Consider the following 20,870-nt stretch of genomic DNA (forward strand, 5'->3'; position numbering starts at 1 on the left):
AAACCGGTTTTAGATAACTATTAACTATTTCTCTACACTGATCATCATTGGTTTAACTTCACATTCCTTACCTTCTGAACCAAGTAGACGCTGGTTGCCCTCTTACTGGCCATCGTATCAAGAGCAGTCCCTTCATGAACAAAGTAACTCACATCTGCAATATGCACTCCAACTTCAAAGTTTCCTTTTGAATAAATTATGACAAATATCATCAATGAGTATACAATCTATATGCACAGAGTATTGCTGAACCAGATGTGTTTTTGTGACAATTGACAAAAGTTACACGATCGCAGTTAGACAGATTTTAACTTCCAGATTTTATCGAATACAAAGTTCACAATCAGCCATGGTATTCAAACCCATATCCTCTGAACATTTGTCTACCTCTCTAGATTTCTAGTCTAGTAATATTACCATTACAGTACTCCTCCCCATGATATAACAAAACGTAACAAAAGCATGCTTAAGTGTTTCAAACAAAAATGTGACACATTGTGGAGCTTGAGAATATAATGGAGAATATAGAGTTAGAATTTTACTTCAGATTTATACAGGTATGGGGTGTGAACCAATCTGGTTCAGCCTCAGATATAGATTAGGAGAGGAGTGAAAACATAATCAAAGAACTAACACTGAACCAATGATTAGATTAGATTAGATTCCCTACAGCGTGGAAACAGGCCCTTTGGCCCAACTAGTCCACACTGACCCTCCGAAGAGTACCCACCCAGGCCCATTTCCCTCTGACTAATGCAGCTAACACGATGGGCAATGGTGCATGGCCAATTCACCTGACCTTATCATCTTTGGACTGTGGGAGGAAACCAGAGCACCCAGAGGAAACCCACACAGACACAGGAGAATGTGCGAACTCCACACAGACAGTTGCCCGAGGCTGGAATTGAACCTCGGACCCTGGTTCTGTGAGGCAGCAGTGCTAACTGCTGAGCCACCGTGCCGCCGATTGAGAAAGCTTTTAATCATTCCTAATATCAAAGATGTCGGTTTTAAGAAGCGTTTAAAAGGAGGAGAGAAGAGATGAGAAACAGAGCTTCAGTACCTCCAATCATCTTGAAACAGAATCAGAGAATTGTTACAGTGCAGAAGAGCCTTTTAGATTATACCTTCAAAGTGTTTGTCTCATTTTACGCACATTTTGTGTGCACTGGCCCTCTGCGTTTTCAATTACGTTGTGGATTTCATAATATTCCTGGTTGCTGACACCCCTTGTTATGATCCCAACAAATGTTTTTACAGACAAGTCATATCCCAGACTGAAACTTGGCTTGAAGTATCATATTTTGATTTGTTTTGGTTTTAACAAAGTGGTCTCTCACTGAAATATTAGTGTGCAATGCTGCAGATTTTGCTTTAACAATAAAACTGAAATTTATTAAAAGAAATGAAAATTAAAATAAATACATTAAATCATCTACTTATAATACAAATTCAAAGATTTTTTAAACACATAAGGAGGAGAATCCTATTCATCCCAAAACACTCATTTTTAGTTTGGAAAAAGGACAATTTTTGTATGCTGACTCAAAATACACTCCTGGTACAGTACCCAAAAATATTACTAATACTCATACCAGAGTCCCTGTATTTAATGTATTGGCAAGTTTAGTCTCGTGACTTCAACTCCAACTTAATATATTGCCGTTTCTTCACGAGCACGGAGTCAAACTCCTAATGGCATTGTGGATCAATCGACAGCACATCAACTGCAACAGTTCAAAAAGGCTGCTCACCACCACCTTTTCAAGAGCAACTAGGAACATCAGTAAGTGCTGGCGGCTAGCAATGCCCATGTCCCATGAATTTCAAAAGGCTTCTGCAATTCCATTGCCTCTCAAATCCTAATAACAAGATTCAACTCTTTGACCTCCCAGCGACTGACAGTGTCAATTTCAATTCAATCTATTCCTGTTTTACAGTTATGTTGTCCAGCTGCAGCCTGGTTCTCTAAAGGCTAGTGATAAAGCTCATCACATTATTCTTATAAACCAACACTGAAGGATGGACAATTAATGCTACTTTGCACATGACACCCAAATACTATAACTGAATGAATAAAGAAGAGATTTCTAGCTGGTCTGCCCGGAGATGTTCCCACTCAACTCCAAACACACAGAAATATAAATCTATATATATAAAAATTTCTTGCATAATACACGGGAAAAAAATGATACTGCCTTTACTTCTGGAGATCCATGTGATGTATTTTTAGGATTCATTGCTTTGAATAAATACAAGTATCATCCATAAATGATGTTTAGAACTCTTGATTATTCATAATATGAAACAAACATTTTGAAGATTTAAGTAATTTACATGCCAGTTTTCTACCATTAATTTTGCTTTGGACTCCTGGCACATTAATTCCAAATGAGGAAAAATACAAACCAGAATATCAGAATGAGAAGTTTATTTCTAAATTACATTCAAACCTTTGATGCAACTTGCACAACATTGCCAAGTTTAATAAGCCCAACAAGTTACTTTCCACTCATTTTATGGAACCAATATAAATGTTCTGGAAACTAAGTAGAAGAAAAATATTCTTCAGTTCCCTCAACCAAAATGTAGTTGTAAAATTTGAAAACTGAATTTTGTAAGATCGAATTGGAAGGAAAGGTTTTGTTTTGACATTTTGCTTAAAAGCTTTGATAGTTGAATTACAATTTAAAATAAGATTTTATATTTACATGCGCTTTTCATGACTACCAGACATCTCAAATCACTTTATAGTTAAAGTAGTACTTTTTGAAGTGTACTCACAGCTGTAACATAGGAATCACAGGAGCCAATTTGTGCCCTGTAAACACCCACAAATTCAAAAATGCGATAATGATCTGATAATCTGTTTCCTTTGAGTTAATTTAGGAAGAAATGTTGGCCAAGGCGACCAAGATTATTCTCGTACTCTTCTTTGAATTAGAGCTGAGAGATCATTTACTTTCAGCTAAGCAGATAAATGGGGGCTTGGTTTAACACCAGAAAAAATAGATGATGCTTCTGACGTAGGGTTCATCCTTAATACTTCATAGAAATGTCAGCCATGATTTAGTGCTGAATACAGAAAGTGAAAATTAATTGAAGAATGCAGAGCAACAGGTGCTCAGTTTAATTCAAAGGTACAACAGTTATTTCATATTGCAACACAAAGTAGATGAGCCAACATTAAGCATATATTCTTGAGCTGAAATTATTTTTGTTACTAATATGGCAAAGTTTTCTGAATTATATCATAATGGTCTCAACCACCAATATTACTTCAAAATACAAAGCTCTAGTCAAACTGGCTAATAACCCCAGCCACAGGACATAATTTACTCATTAAAAAAATTATTTCAGTCAGAACTTCTGCTACTGTTTCCATGATTTCTTTCTAAATCACAGTTGCCCACCATCAGAGTTACATATTTATGTAAGTGTGTATATATATTATATATCATTTATACATCCTTTGGATGCTCTTTAATAATTCAGCTACTATCATGGTAAGGCTAACATGCCTGTAGGTCCCTTCATTATCTCATATGTTTTGAGATAATGTCCAATCCACAAGCATAATACTAGTTTCTTAGGATTTACCCATCACTCAAGCCATCTGTTGGAACATATGAAAGCTTGAACCTGTCAAATTTTTAGATCATGTACTTCATAAGTACTTGAAGACGTAATAGAACATCGGACAATACAGTATAGCCGCTTGATGTTGTGCTGATTTTGTTTCCTACTCTAAGATCAAACAAACTTACATACCTTCAATTTACTATCATGCACTGGCCTATCCAAGAGTCAGACCTTAAGTGTCTCTAATGTATCTGACTTTACCATCATTGTTGGCAGTGCTCTCCATGCACTCACCACTCTCAGTGTAAAGAACCAACCTCTGACATTTTTCCTGAACCTTCCTCCAATCACCTTTAAAATTATGCCCCATTGTGACTGTAATTTCTGCTCTGGGAAAATGTCTCTGACTATTCACTCTATATCAAAGCCCTTGGCTTCTTCCACCATGTTCCAAATTTACAGAGTTGTAAATTAGTTTGGCCAAATGAACTGCAATTCCCATGGGATGTATGAACTCATGGATACATCATGTATTTCAGAAAAATACATCTACAGGAAGTATCACAGGTTTAACAAGCTTAAGCTCCAGGTTTAGAGTTTGAGTCACTGCTGTGCATCCACGAAGCAGAGAACTACATGGATAGCATGTTGAGGGATGTGGTCACATCACAGCTTTAAAGCATACAGAAAAAGGAGTGAAGCTGCAAAAGCACAACAAGTCAGACAGCATCCAAGAAGCAGTAAAGTCAACATTTTGGCTCAAAACATTCACTTTCCATCTCCTCGGATGCTGTCAAACCCACTATACTTTTCCAGCTTCACATCTATTGACTCTGGCTTCCAGCATTTGATCCTTACTGTTTCCCAGACAGAAGAGGAATTGGTCACCGCTAGGCAGTCTACGAAAACTAGATGGCTATTGCAGGAAACCTCTGAATCTATCTTGTTTCCTAATCATCACTCATTTTGTAAATTAGCGAGGGCAATTGTTCCTTAGGAGAGTGCAAGCAGAGCTAAGTTAGTGGCACAATGAAAGGCTCAGCTAAACTAAGGGTGAAGGAGAAGAGAAGAGGAGCAATAGGGATATGGGATTCCATCGCCAAGAGATCAAACAGGCATTTCTGCAGCAATTGATGTGACTCCCAGGACAGTATGCTGCCTCCCTGGTGCCATCTTAAAGGGTACAACAGAATGACTGCAGACATTTTTCTAACAAAGGGTGATCAGCCAGAGGTTGTGGTCCACATTGATAGCAATGACAGGGAGGACTGCAGATAATGTTTGGAAAACAGACTTTAGGTAAGAGTTTGAAAGATAAGGTCTCCATAGCAGTAATCTCTCCAGTCCCATATGCTAGTGAGCACAGCACAGGAGAATAGAACAACTGAAAAGCTGGTGTCGGAGAGTGGGCAGACTTCTGGGGTATTGGGACCAGTTCTGGGAAAGGTGGTACCGGGATAAACCAAGTGGCAAATGCAGATAGACAGATGGCAGCTCATTATCATTAATGGAAATTTGGCTCAACGAGAGGCAAGCCTGTCAGCTCTATGTCTACAAGTTTTCAGGTAAGATAGAGGTGGTGATAAAAAGATGAGGTGCAGCTTTATTGACCAATCAATTACAGCTGTGAAGAGCTATGATATACTAAAATGAAGAATCAAATGTGTTAATGTGAGTCGAGCTTATGACAAAAAAAGGGATAGTCACATTGTTAGGTATATATTACAAATATCTGAAAAGTGGGAGATGGTTAGAGGAGCGAATATGTAGGGAAATTTCTGAGTTTAGTAACAATAGAGTAATAATAGTTAACTATAATTATATAAATATTGCTCATATTATTATTATTATAATAAATGGAGGGACTGTTACCCCTTACACCTTCATAAAATCTCCCCCTTTCAGAAAGTAATGAACCATCATAATGAAAAGATGGCTTCATTTTTTTCTATTCTTTAAACACATTACCCTAACATAATGATAACTTTAATCTAAGTTCACCTTAACTTCTTCACATTTAACTTTATATATGTATAGAACATTAAATAAATACAAATCTCATCTAAACTTTATTAGTTAACTCCACGATAACGCATTTGCGATTACATTCTTATGATCCATAACATGTACAATTTTTTTAAGTAAAAGTTCGTAACATAAGACTCCAACAAAATAGCCTCATATGTTTGTCTTTAAAATGTTGTAAGAATGTAAGCAGATTGTGAACTGTGTACACAACCGTCTCCGACACATTTTAATGTCTATGTCACGAACAATGTTGTAAGGCCAATAGTTCTTTTTCGATCGTGGAGTATTTCTTCAAGTGGATGTTGATCTTCTTCGAAAAGTAGCCAACTGGCAGTGCAATCCCATCCTCATCTTCCTGTAGGAGTACAGCTCCAACTCCTATGTCACTCACATCGATGGCGACTTTAAAAAGTTTTAAAACGTTTGCCGTAGTTAAAGCTGGTTTGGTGGTTAATATGGCTTTCAAGTGGTTGACTGCCTCCTTGCATTGTTCTATCCACTGAAACTTTGTGTTCTTCTTCAGCAAATTGGTTAACGATGCCACTACACTGCTGAAGTTTGGAACAAACTTCCGATAGAATCCACTGAGTCCTAAGAACTGAAACAACTCTTTTTTTTGAGGTTGGTAGTGGAAATTCCTCGATGCCTTCACCTCTGCATTCCTTGGGGTTAACCTTCTATGACCAATGTTATGTCCCAAGAACATCACCTCTGCTTTCGCAATTCAGTTTTATTTAAGTTTATCACCAGTTTTGCTTCTCGTAGCTATTCAAAGAGCTCTGCCAATTGTACCATGTGATCTTTCCAGGACTTACTAAAGATTACTACACCGTCCAAATAGACTGCACAATTTGTTAACCCAGCCACAATTCTGTTCATGAGTTTTGGAATGTGGTAGGTGCATTCTTCATTCCACAGGGCATCACTTTAAATTGATATAGCCCATTTGGGGTTAAAAATGCAGAAATTTCTTTCGCCGTCTTGGATAAAGGTACCTGCCAGTAACCACACATTAAGTCCAACTTGGTGATGAACTGGCTTATCCGACTTTCTCGATACACTCCTCCAATCTAGGATTTGGATTTGAGTCCGATTTTGTAACAGCATTAACTTTTCGATAATCCACGCAGAATCGTTGAGAACTGTCCGGTTTGGGAACTAAGATGATGTGCGAACTCCACTCACTCTGGCTTGGTTCAATTATGTTCTTGTCGAGCATGGCTTCCACCTCCATCTGGACCTGTCTAGCTTTGAAAGGATTAAGCCGATAGGAATGTTGTTTTATCGGAGCAGTATTCCCATGTACTTCATGTACAATAGCATTAGTCTTCCCCATCTGATTCTTACATATGTCCTTATACTGCAGTAACAAATGTTTCAACTGCATTCTGTATGCTACTGGCAACACAATCTGGTGCACTTGGGCTCATTTCTCCTCGGCACTAATCTGCCATGGCCTCCATTTCCCCCTCAAGATTTTATCTTTCAGATAATAAACCTCTGGAATATTCTCTGCCTCCTTTTCAGAGCACGCATCCACATATATAACTTTTATTGTCTTGTTGCAAGTCTCTTAGCCTTTCAGGAGTAAACATTTCTGTCTGACCCTCTGCCTGTTTAGGTTTCTCATGCACCATTATGTCAAACAGGGTATCCACTAACTGAACCTCAACTCCTTCAACTTTCTCTTTACTTTTCGCTTCGTGCAGTGACTTATGATAGTGAGATCTGGTTAGCACACAGTCTGGGAAAATACCAGGATATTTCTGTTTTAACTCCTCAGTTTATTAGTCATCCCTAGGCTTCTCCACCTTGGATCCTGCCAGATTATTCCCGAAAACAAACTGAATTCATGGAACTGATACTTTGTCAATCACTCCCGCTGTAACTTCCCCAGTCTTGAGTTGGCACTCCAACCTAATCTTCCATAGGGGAACACTAAATTTCTGTCCATCTATCCCACAAATTACCACACTCTCTGGTAACAAATCAGAAAGAGTGCATAATTGCTCATCCCTTGTTATAGCGACTGGTTAGATCCTGTACTTCTAAAAATTATAATGTTTTGTCCTTCTCCCCCTATTCTTTCTGAGTTAACTTTACCCACAGAGGCAAATTCCTTGTCGAGATCAGGTACTAACTCCATATCCAGCCCCTGCCTAGGCTGTGCACTCTCCTGCAACTCCTCAGCTCTTCTTGAAGTCTCCTTTACTACCTTCACCAATGCCACTGGCTTAGCTCCTTTTACCATATCTTATCCCACAGTCCCTTTCTTTAATGACCAGCATTGTGACTATACATGTCCCACCTTCTAGCAGTGAAAATAGTTTATCCCAGTACCCTTCTGAAACCACCAACACTGTAATTTTCTATGTCCCAGTCCATTACAGTGAAAACACCTGAGGCCTTTCACCTCCTGTTCACCCTCTTGGGCTTCTTTTTTATCCTGTGCTAAATTCTACCCTTGGTTTTGTAGTGTGGGATCACCACTTCTCCCAACTTGTATCCCTCACAGGACGAAATTCTGGCTAGAAGGTTGTCTTGTGCACCAACATGTATTCATCTGCAAATTCTGCTGCCCTTCGCACTTCCTGACTTTCTGTTCCGCCACGTGAATTCTTACCATTTCTGGAAGTGAGTTTTTAAACTCCTCCAGCAAAACAACCTCTCGTAGGCCTCAAAGGTCTTGCCTATTTTTAAGACCATGCACCCATTGATCAAAATGACTGTGTTTAATTCTTTTGAATCAACATAAGTCTGATCTGGTTCCTTCTTTGTGTTTCTGAACTGTTGTCTGTATGCTTCTGGTGCCAATTCATAAGTACTTCAAATAACCTGCTTAACCTCTTCACAATCTCTTGACCCCTCATCTGACAGCGTGACAAATACCTCACTAGCTCTGCCTACCAATTTAGTCTGAACTAGCATCACCCATAAATCATTGGACCACTCCATCTGCCTAGCCAATTTTTCAAATGAGATAAAAAAAAGGCTTCAACATCTTTTTCATCAAAATGTGGCAGAGTTTTGACATATTTGTATACAGAGGAACCTTGATTATCCAAACGAGATGGGCGGGCACTCTTTCCTTTGGATAATTGATTATTCGGTTAATTAATTCAATGCCTCTCCACTGGGGCTCGGAGTTTTCTGCAGTTTCCTTTTTCCTCGCTCTGCCTGCCTTGCTCCCTTGCTCTGACTTAGGGTTTGTTTCTGAGCAAAGACACACACTTGTGTGGTAGGGACCTACTGCATTGCTAAAGCCTCACTCCCTGCCCCCTTGAGTTCAATGGGATTCACACAGTGTGCACTTGTTAAGTCCACTCCCTGTTCAGCAGACTAGGCAGCAGCACACTATGCGCGAGCCCCCCCCACCTCACCTCCCTCCAGGGGCAGCTGGACTGTAAGACTGCTGCTGCCTTTGTGGGGTGAGTCTCAAAATAGCGTGCACGTGCGTGTACACACACACACACAGCCACACACACACAAACAGCCACACACACAACTTCTAACTGCAATTTTCTGACAGGTTCACCTTTGCCCTGTATAGGACAATTTTGGAGAGACTATCTGCAGAAGTGGGGTTTAGGGTACATCCTTATGTAGAACTCCAGGGAAAAAGTGTGGGAAGAGAGAGGGAGAGAGAAAGAGAGAGATAGAAAGGATAGGCGGTCAGTCATTTGAAGACGGTGCCTGGGCTCCTATTGATGTCCGGACAATTCTCAGCAGCATTTCAGTAAGTTGAGTTCATTTTTAGTCATTGTAAACAAAAGACGTGATTAGTGTTGAAACACCTCTTTGATATAATGATTCTATCAGGATCTTGAGATCCTCTTCAGATAATCCAAAATTCAGATAATTGATATTTGGATAATCGAGGTTCCTCTGTATATCACTACCTTCTCGTTTAATCTCCATCCTGTTAACTTTGCTGACGAAGTCCCAACTTCACACGTTCAAATACTCTCTTTTTGTCTCTCCCTTTCTTCTCTCTCTCTTTCTTCTCGCTCTCTCTCTTTGCTCAGCTAAGAACCTTCTCTCTCTTTTTCCTCTCTCTCNCCCTTTCTCTCTTGTTTATCTTCTAACTCCATTTTCCTCAATTGTAATTTAAGTTTTTCTACCTCTTCTGCACTTGTCTGTTTCTCTGACACACCTAAGTATTTGAGGTAATTCCTGTACAATTTCAGCTTTACGTTCGTCTTTGGTTAAACCCAAATCTAACTTATTTGCTAATTCTAAAAGTATGGCCTTTTTCTTTCCTTCTAAGCTCATGTAGAAAATTCGAGAATCATCTTCAAATCCCAGAAATTCTTTAGAAATTTTAAGAGCCATTTCTCTCACTTTTAATTTAATCAACCACAAGTCACCGAAACAAAACAAATGGTCTCACCTACGTTTTATTTAAAGATCTAGGACACTAACCTGCAGGTGTTTAAATTTACTGGGCTTTTTTGTACCCCAAATTTATTAAAATATGTCTAAATCTGTGCAAATCACAAATCCAATACCCAAACTGTTCAAATCATGGACAAAAGTGCCCCCAACCGATACCATTCAAATCCCGGACAAGCCCCAAACTGTTATGACACAGGGTAAAATCTCCTGCTTAAGTTAAACCAGCAACACAGAAAAGATTTATCCCATGCAATAATCTGTGAAAATCCGAGAGGTCAAGAACTATTTAAAGTAAAAATTAACAACTTCATTTCTTAAAGTATAACAAAGAATAATTAACTAACAACAATTTCAACTCCTTCCTCTCACCTATCTTTTACTTTCCCTTCTAAAATACTAGTCCGATAAAACCCCTGATTAAGATTTACTGAAAAATTCAAATTTTAAAAACCAGCCAGCTGTCGAATCTTCTCGTTATATCTTCCTCTATAGAGCTGCTCTCTAGGTCTATCTTGATGTTTTTCTCTGTGCAAATTTCTGGTTTTGACTGGCAGCCTATATCTGTTGGTCTTTTGCTAGCTGTTCAATTTTTCATTGTCTTATACCCCCAAAGCATTGGACTCCCAAAGCATTCGATTGTGTCATTGGCTTTTAATATTGTCAATGTACTAAATTCAAACTTGATTGGAGGTTGGTATTTTTTGGGGGTATAATTTAAACTGATTGGCCTAATTCAAATTTGTTTTTCTCTCCAGGCAACCAGCTACCCAAGCTGCTGGAGCAAAAGGTTACATTATTTCTTCTTCAGAACACTTGGTGCTGTCAGGTAGTTCTGCTAGCTTTTCACTCTCTTAAAGGTACAGTGCCCCTTACACCTTCATAATAGAGACCAATCGCCTTACATATGGGTAAGGAACCAGGGCCAGATGAATTGTACCCTTAGTTCTCAAAGGAAGGCAAGGAAGGAAGAGTGCAAGGATATGCATCCTATTGAAAGGACAGGCAGATAGGAAGGAAGAGTGGTGATAACTTAATTTCATTTCTTACTAATAAGGCAATAGGAAGAAGTGAATTAGAGATGAAGCTGAAGAATCTATATGGACAGAGATGAGTAACTGCATAGGAAAAAGACACTTATGGGAGTTATGTATAGACTGCCTAGCAATAAACAGGATGCAGGGAAGGAAGTAATCAGGAGATAGAACTCCTTCCTGATGAAGGGCTTATGTCCAAAACATCGACTCTCCTGCTCCCCGGATGCTGCCTGACCTGCTGTGCTTTTCCAGGACCACACTCGCAACTCTGATCTCCAGCATCTGCAGTCCTCACTTTCTCCTAGTTATTCCCAGCTTCCTATCAAGTTTGCTTTTGCTATATGATAGAATAGGCATGAGATAGAATCGGCATGCAAGAAAGGCAGTATTACAATACTCATAAGGGACTTCAAAATGCAGGTCGACCTGCATAATCAAGTTGGTAGCGGACCTCAAGAAGATGAGTATGTGGAATGTTTACAAGCTTTTTTGGAGCAGCTTGTGGAGAGGAAAGGGAAGTTGGAGATGGTATGATAGGTTGCAAGGACAAAGGATTCTGCTTTGAGTAGAGATATAATGACAAACTTTTGAATGACACAAGTATTTGAGGGGTACCAAAAGAAAGAGAGCTGTCTGCAATATATCAAACATGGAAGCCAGGAAAAGGTCAGTGGATAGCAGTTTAAGTGGAAATAAGAGGAAGGGAGCAGTGAGTGGATTCATAGGCAGATATCTTTCTCCAGACCCAGCCTGCTTAAAATATCTGAGGACAGAAATCCAAAAGTCTTAGATGTTGCTCCTTTAAACTCATTTAATTTTTCCAAATTATTTTTTGTTCTGTTTGATATTACATTTTGAACCTAAGGCATCAATTTCTCGCCCCATAACTTCGCTAAATGAAGTAATTCACTTTAAAATATCAATTTACATAAGTACGTAAAACTATTTAAAATTCAACACCAATTAAATTCTGTGCACATCCAAGTCATTTAAAAGATGGTTATTTTAACATTCCTCTATTTTATCAGATTACTTGTCATATTTAAATAACTTTATTACATTCAAATAATTTATATTTTTAAAATGATTAAAGAATTGTATTTAAAACAAAATTAAATAAGTAATCTTGAATTTTCAATTCTCACTTTAACCAAATTACTTATTTCATTTAATTTTAATATTTAGTAATGAATTCATGATTATGAGATAAAGATGTCATAGGACAGAGAATCATATATGACTGTTACCATAATACTCAAAATGAGTTACAGTGCAAAAGACAATAACGTCAGTAACTCCACAGAGACATCAGCTACACATTAATGATGGACTCTATCCTCTGACTCATTGTTGGCAATGTCACAGAAGGTGAACGAGTTTAATCATTGCACTGCTTCACAATTTCAGCAGCAGTACCACAGCCTCATGCCATGGAAATGGAACGCTTCTTTTCTCCCCCAAAAACAATTTTTTTCCCTGAGTCTTTATTAGTTATAAATCACTGAACTATATTAATTTATAATATACATGCCAGGAAATAATAGTGCAGTCAAGGAAAGGTCGGTTAAGACGCCTTTGATCTATACACACCCAGTCATAAAGTAGTGTGGTCTTTTTACAGATGTGTCTAGCCTGCTGTGCATTTTTTGCATTGTGTGTTTTTGTTTTCAGATTAACAGCAGTTGCACTATATCCTTCTTACCTTTTTGACAATTTAAGCATCCTCCAATGAGGATTCTTTCAAGCCAACTTTTATGAAAGATTAAAATGTATGCAACATATGAATGATCTTTCATACTTGTAATATGCATTAAAAATTATTTATAAATGTTCAAAATCATTATATGCATCCAGTTACTTACTATAAAATAGAATATTCTGGAGATGACAGGCAAATAGTAATTTTATTTCCAGAAGAATGAATGACACATTTGGAGTTTTTTCACCTGCAAGCTGTACGCTTGGATTTTAGAAAGTAATGATGGCAAAACCATCAATATTCACTGTCATTACCACACTGAACCTGGCAGCAACTGCTGGAGTCCACACATGTGCAAGATAATGCAGGGTTTCAGAAAGTGCTATCAGCGTCTGATCTTGAGGTCTCTCCAGAAGTAATCAAGCAATTTAACAAAACTGGAATAGAAAGCTTCTCCATTATGAAGTTTAAAAAGTACATATATTTTTATTTAAAAATGTTTTGAAAAAACTGTTTTATTTCAGTTTGTCTTTTAATTCAATCATAACCATTTATGTTACTAGCTAAAATTCAACATTAACAGTAAAGAATAAGTGATTTTTAACACCCTCGTTTTGCTGTGCATGGATACTTTGGTGTGATTAGCTGCTTGTTGATATCACTGGGAGCTGCATGCCAAACCATACCCTTGACTTGATGACAGGTTTGAACTGCTGTCAGGAAAGGGCAAATCATCTTACAGAAGTTGTTGGATCATTATGTCGAGCTTTCTTCAAATTTAGTGGCAAGTAATATCACTTCACTCTTGACTACAAAACCTACGCCACATTGTTTTCTCAGTCATACTAACAAAAACACGACACTGCAAATCGATTTAGAAGTCATGTGGTTTGACCATTCTTAAGTGTTTTATATTTCTTCTCAAATGTTATAGAAAGGAACAATAAATTTCATTCATGCATTGCAGAAAAAAAAGTGTTTAAAAAAAAACATACCATCTGGAAGTTCGCGACAAGACAATGCATCATCCAAATCTCTCGCAGTGGCTGGATCAATTGTGAATATGCACTCTTTCCTTTAAAATAAATGGCAAATTTATTTCATCTTGTAGTATTTCATAACTAACCAAAAATAGACAATGTTTCTAGAAAACTATTAGATGTTTAAGAATGCATAGTCTGTACATTCTTCAAAAATATTGACACGGAAACTCTGTTTTGTCAATCACAACTTTAATCTCAACGTTTCTTAAGTTTCAAAGGAAATTTCTGGACCTTGCTGTTAGAACAAAGGATACAACTCTTCAAAGCACAAGCAATGATCCTTGCTAGAATATTAACACTTGTAAAGATATATTTCATTTCTTGCATCTCGATATATGTGACACTGGAGTTTTGGATGGTCAATAAAATATAAATGGGGTGGGAGGGTTGAAGCTTAGATCAGTTTTAGCAAAACAAAGAAAAGATAACTACCCAAAGATAATTTTTTCATACTTCAATCAAGATGACACAGCACCCTTTCAAATATTACTTCATTACTTTGACAAATGGAGCACATAGCTACTTAAACTTTAGCCTTTTGGACAGTCAGCAGTAGAGACAGTCAATTATATGATTCATCTTTTAAAATTATACCAAGCAGATTTAATTAAGAGGCATATCTATGATTTTAGAAAAAAGCTCTTCCTCACATTCCCTCCTGCATCACTTGCCTGAATTCTTTAATCAGCACCCCTGAATTGTTGTGTTATCAGATAGAGACAATAGCTTTTCTTTGTCAACCTTATCTAAAACTGCATTATCTCTTACATCCATATCATATTTCCCTCAATCTCCTTTCCTCCAAGGAAAATAGCCACACTTTCTTCAACTTATCTTTGGAGCTGAAATCCATCAATTTGAGAAAGGAAGCAGAGATAATCCAGGAAATTATTGGCCAGTCAGCCTGATGGCTGTGGTGGGGAAGCTCTTGGAGAAGATACCAAGGGACAAGACATGTGCACATTTGAAAGAAAATGAACTAGTGAGTGATAGGCAACATGATTTTGAACAGAAAAGGTCATGTTTCACCAGCCTGATTGAACCTTTGAAGAGGAGATAAAGATAATTGATGAGGGAAGGGCTGTGGATGTAGTTTACATGTACTTTAGTAAGGCATTTGATAAAGTAGGGCAGTACGGTGGCTCAATGGTTAGTACTGCTACCTCACAGTGTCAGGGGCCAGGTTCAATTCCAGCCTCGGGCGACTGTCTGTGTGGAGTTTGCACATTCTCTCCGTGTCAGTGTGCGTTTTCCTCCCACAGTCCAAAGAAATGCAGGTCAGGTGAATTGGCCATGCCTAATTGCCCATAGTAATAGGTGCATTAGTCAGAGGGTCTCGGTGGGTTACCCTTCGCAGAGTCGGTGTTGGCTTGTGGGGCCGAAAGGCCTGTCTCCACACTGTAGAGAATCTAATCTTAAAAAAAAAGTCCCACATGGCAGATTGGCAGAAAAACTAAAATCACATGGGATTCAGGGTGGGTTGGCTAGATAGATACAAAACTGACTTGGTCATAGAAGACAGAGGTCGTTTTTCAGAATGGAGACTGGTAACTTGTGGTGTTCCACAGGGATCGATCTTAGGTCCTCTGTTGTTTGTAATACATATAAATTATCTGGAGGAAAAGGTGGTTGGTCTGATTAGTAAGCTTGCAGATGACATGAAGATTGATGGAGTTCCTGATAGTGCTGATGATTGTGAAAGGATACAACAGGATATAGATATATCGGCAACTTGGGCACAGTAATAGCATATGGAGGAAGTGAGGACTGCAGATGCTGGAGATCAGAGCTGAAAAATGTGTTGCTGGAAAAGCACAGCAGGTCAGGCAGCATCCAAGGAGCAGGAGAATCGACGTTTCGGGCATAAGCCCTTCTTCAGGAATGAGGAGGGTGTGCCAAGCAGGCTAAGATAAAAGGTAGGGAGGAAGGACTTGGGGGAGGGGCGTTGGGAATGCAATAGGTGGAAGGAGGTTAAGGTGAGGGTGATAGGCTGGAGAGGAGGTGGGCGGAGAGGTCGGGAAGAAGATTGCAGGTCAAGAAGGCGGTGCTGAGTCCTAGGGTTGGGACTGAGATAAGGTGGGGGGAGAGGGTAAATGAGGAAGCTGGAGAAATCTGCATTCATCCCTTGTGGTTGGAGGGTTCCTATGCAGAAGATGAGGCACTCTTCCTCCAGGCGTCGTGTTGCCATGGTCTGGCGATGGAGGAGGCCAAGGACCTGCATGGGAGGCCACATCGGGTGCATCTCTAAATCGGCCTTCTCTACATTGGGGAGACAGGCCGCTTACTTGCGGAATGTTTCAGAGAACACCTCTGGGACACCCGCACCAACCAACCCAACCACCCTGTGGCTGAACACTTTAACTCCCCCTCCCACTCCGCCAAGGACATGCAGGTCCTTGGCCTCCTCCATCGCCAGACCATGGCAACACGACGCCTGGAGGAAGAGCGCCTCATCTTCTGCCTAGGAACCCTCCAACCACAAGGGATGAATGCAGATTTCTCCAGCTTCCTCATTTCCCCTCCCCCCACCTATCTCAGTCCCAACCCTCGGACTCAGCACCGCCTTCTTGACCTGCAATCTTCTTCCCGACCTCTCCGCCCCCCACCCACTCTCCGGCCTATCACCTCACCTTAACCTCCTTCCACCTATCGCACTCCCAACACCCCTCCCCCAAGTCCCTCCTCCCTACCTTTTATCTTAGCCTGCTTGGCACACCCTCCTCATTCCTGAAGAAGGGTTATGCCCGAAACGTCGATTCTCCTGTTCCTTTGATGCTGCCTGACCTGCTGCAGTTCTCCAGCAACACATTTTTCAGCAATAGCATATGGAGTTCAATCCAAACAAATGTGATGTGCTGCATTGTGGGGGATCAAACTTAGGTGTTAATTATACTGTAAATGGAAGAGCCCTGCGAAACATTAACACACAGTCAGATCTGGGTGTGCAGGCCCACAGTTCACTATAAGCTGCAATATCGGTGGCCAAGTTGATTAAGAAGGCAGATGGCATGCTTGCCTTCATCGGCCGGGGCATGGAGTACAAAGATTAGCAAATCATGTTGCAGCTCTATAAAAACCCTTGTTGGACCATGCTTTGAGTAGTGTGTGCAGTTTTGGTCACCAGACTACTAGAAAGATATGGAAGCTTTGGAGAGAGTGCAGAGAAGGTTCATCGGGATATTGCCTGGTCGTGAGGACATTGATTATGAGGAAAGGTTAAAAAGACGAGGACTGTCCTCACTGGAATGACAGCAGCTGAAAAGAGATCTGATAGAGGTCTACAAAAGTATGAAAGGCATAGATAGGGTGGATTGTGAGATTTTTTTTCCCCAAGGTTGAAGTTTCAATTACAAGGGGGCACAGGTTCAAGGTCAGGGGGGAAAGTTTAAGGGAGTTGTGAGAGGGAAATCTTTCACACAGAGAGTGGTAGGAGCCTGGAACCCATTGCCAGAAGAGGTGGTGGAAGCAGGCACGTTGACAACATTTAAGAGTCATCTGGATGGTTACATGAATAGGGAGGAAATAGAGGGATACAGACCGAATAGGAACAGGTTTGTTTTTTAGTTTATTTAGGACATGATGATCGACACAGGCTTGGAGGACCGAACAGCCTGTTCCTGTGCTGCACTTTTCTTTTGTTCTTCAACTGGAAGCATTCTTGTAAATCTCCTTTGCATCCTTTCAAGGATCTTTCCTACAGTGTGGGGACTAGAAATGGATGAAATCTTCTAGTTGTCACTGAATCAGACTTTTATACTGGTTCAGCAAAACGTTCCTGCTTTGCTTCTATTCAGAGGTGCCCATCCGCACAACATCAGTGAATCTTGCTGCAGGCACATTAGTTCCAGTCCAGTGAAAGGAGCTGAAAACAATAGCTAGTGCATCTGTTCTCCTCTTTCTTTCACTTTTCAACAGCCAAGGATGCAACAATCAGAAGTGAGCGACTCATGAACTAAGTTCCTCCATTTCACTAAAACTATATATGTTCTCACTTTCACTATCCTTTGTAAATATTAATGCAAAAATTAAATATCTCCCCCAAAATTGGTAATTACATCCTTCCACCCAGACCTACCCCCCCCCCCCCTACCCTATCCTTGTAACCCTGCACTTACCATGGCTAACACAACTATCCTGCACATCCCTGGACACTATGGGTAATTTGGTATGGTCAATCCACCTAACCTGCACATCTTTGAACTATGGGAGGAGACCAGAACATCAGAGGAAACCCATGCAGACACAGGGAGAATGTGTAAACTGCACACAGACAGTTATCCAAGGCTGGAATCGAACCTGGGTTCCTGGCACTGTAAGGCAGCAGTGCTAACTACTGAGCCACCGTGCCACCCACCTGACCGTACCAAATCAAAAGGAAACTCAATGATGTGAATTATGTATTGAATACTTAAGACAGGAAGAGAAATTAGTGTAGGTTCATGTTCAAATGTTAAAATGGTACTGTGAAAGGTCAAGTTAGAAGTGAATTTACAATGGTGAAAGGAATAGGGAAATAAATAAAAATATCATAACCATTTAAGAATGAACCAGAAATTAAACATTTTAAAGTCCACCCTCCACTAATCAGACTGAAAATACGCATATACTTAAAATGTTAGATGGAATATCATGTTACAGAATGTTATCCACCAGTAAACAATCACAGTGATTTAGGAAAGCTATTACTGGTTCAAATCAATTAGTATACATATGCCAGTAAAAAAGTCTTGGGTTATACATGATATTAGTAAAGAAGTTGTATCACCCATAAAGCAGCATCTTTACGTATTCTAGCCAGAGAAGCTAGCTCATGTGAGGAAGAAGATCAAGTCCATTATGGAAAATTATATTATTAAAGTCACAGTAGCTGAAGCTCACTTATTGGAATGTTACTGAAACCAGATGGATCACAATCATTATGTATAATTATCAAAATGTCAAATGATAACAAATGAGGATTTACATCTATTTCCATGACTGAAAGACTACATTGACAGTAGAAAATAAATATTTGTGACAAAGATTGATTTATTAAAAGAATATTGGCAAGATCCATTGATCAATACAGACAAACAAATATCAGCTTTCATGATCTCGGCTGGACTTTATCAATGTAAAGCTATGCTGCTGGCAATGCAAAATACACCAGCGTATTTTCAAAGATAAATCAACAAAAGCAGTGAAGGATTATGCAATGTGTTGTACAGTTATGATTCAGTTGTGTTCAGCCAAACCTGGGAAGAATATTTGCAACAATGTAACAATTTCGTTGGCTACAAAGAGCCTGTTTAATCATAAACATGTGAAAAAGTGATTTTGCCAAAGCATATTTGGGCTATACTGTGGCACAAAAGCAAATATCTCCAAATGAAGCAAAAGTAAGGGCTATGTTGGATTTCCAGTGCCTAAGACAATACCAGAGATTTTAGTATATGTGGTTATGACTGGATTCTATTGAACATTGTTCAAATTTCAACACTTTAGTGGCTCATTTAACAAAGCCAAGAAATTTATCTCGACAGAGGTGGGGTCGGAGTACCTTTCACCACTTGCAACCAGTACTGACCACTGTGCTGATTTTAGTAGCATCACATTATGCTAGGCCATTTAAGCTGGTTATTGATGCCAGTAATATCTGAGTTTGGGCAGCTTTATTATAAGAGGAAAGAGAGGGAGAGGTCAAAAGCCAAACAGCATCTTTTCTCAAAAGTTGAATTCTTGCCAGGAAAAATACTCAAGTATGGAAAAAAAAAAGTCAAAGTCTGGTATTAGACTTCAGAATGTTGAACAGCCATCTATCCAACAACTCTGCAGAGACTATAAACTATACAGACTATAATCCTCTAATCTTCTAAGCAAAGTTTCATACCAAAATATCACTGTTTAGCTGGAGTTTTATATGACAACTATACAATTTGAAAAGTAAATTCACGTGCCAGGAAGGGACAATACTACGGAAGATGCTTTACCAAGAGCATATATGGAGAAAAAAAAATGTTATAATCAATATGGAGTTGTGTAGAATGTGATTTTTATGAAAAGTCTTTATACGGTTGATGTAAATACATTGTTATGGTTACAGTAAAATCTGTAGGTAAAATAGGCATAAGTATTGTAAGATGAAAATGCCTTTTAAGGATATATTTTCATTTGTTTCTCCCGTGAGGTGTTGTTAAAACATTGTATAACTTTATATTTCATTCATACTTTGTATGTTAATAAATGAAGACATAGTTAGTCACTGTTAGAGTTCCATGGTGAGTTTGGAAAGCTTGGTGCCAAGGAGCCTGGAGACCTATTTTGTTCCCATTTATTTTAATGAAGTTCTAATCCACTGAGTTGAACAGTTCAGTGCATTTCAAAAGTTTTAAAAATTACTGTTATTTAGTGACATGGATCCAGTGATACAGAGGAACAGAACAATCCTGAAAGTCAGCCTGTATGTGAGTGCATACAAAGAATGGAGGCTGAAGTATTAAGCTCTGTTGTAAGAATTCTGATAAGAAAGCCTTTGGAAATTGTGTCTTTGGGAATTACATATTTACTTGGAAGTTAAACTGATAATTAGTTTAATTTGCAGTTGATTTTAGGTACTTCATGGGAGGGATACCAGATGGGAGAAAAGAGCTTTTAGACAATCCACCAGAAATTCACCAAAAGACAACCAATTACTGCCATGACAGGCTGAGCAAGAGTATGGAGATATTGGTCACTCTTTGATGGGCAATGCTGGAATAAAAGAAATAGTTTCAAGTTGAATCTTTTTCTCATAATGAAATTTTCAAACTTCTTTGACTCGCGTTATATATTTCATGTACTCTTTTCTGGTTTTTCTTTGAGCTACATGTTTTATTCTTTGAGCTAAATGTACAGTAAAAGCCTCTTCTAGATGTGTTCAATAAATCCATGGTTAAAGAAAAACAAAGTTCGGATCTAACAAGTCAGGTTTCACTTTGGGATCTGACTTGTCCAGGATTATCAGCTGGGATCATAACAAATTCAACAATTAAACTATGATCAGTGAAATAAGACAAGAACATCAACTTGGCCTGAAATAAGACAAGAGCATCAATTGCCCTGGATAGCTAA

At 39.0% G+C, this 20,870-nt stretch overlaps 1 protein-coding gene across 2 annotated transcripts in view; it reads right to left on the reverse strand.

Annotated features, from left to right (window-relative positions):
- The window catches only part of dis3l2 (DIS3 like 3'-5' exoribonuclease 2), a 300,765-nt gene that overhangs the window by 167,326 nt on the left and 112,569 nt on the right, over positions 1-20,870 (reverse strand). For both annotated transcript variants that reach the window (XM_043702288.1, XM_043702289.1), the window contains 2 exons: positions 13,734-13,813; positions 72-184 (listed from right to left, as the gene is read on the reverse strand). In XM_043702288.1, coding sequence (XP_043558223.1) covers positions 72-184; positions 13,734-13,813 — 193 coding nt within the window. The remainder of the gene's footprint in view (positions 1-71; positions 185-13,733; positions 13,814-20,870) is intronic.

This window comes from Chiloscyllium plagiosum, chromosome 13 (assembly GCF_004010195.1).
Source record: "Chiloscyllium plagiosum isolate BGI_BamShark_2017 chromosome 13, ASM401019v2, whole genome shotgun sequence".
Taxonomy (NCBI): domain Eukaryota; kingdom Metazoa; phylum Chordata; class Chondrichthyes; order Orectolobiformes; family Hemiscylliidae; genus Chiloscyllium; species Chiloscyllium plagiosum.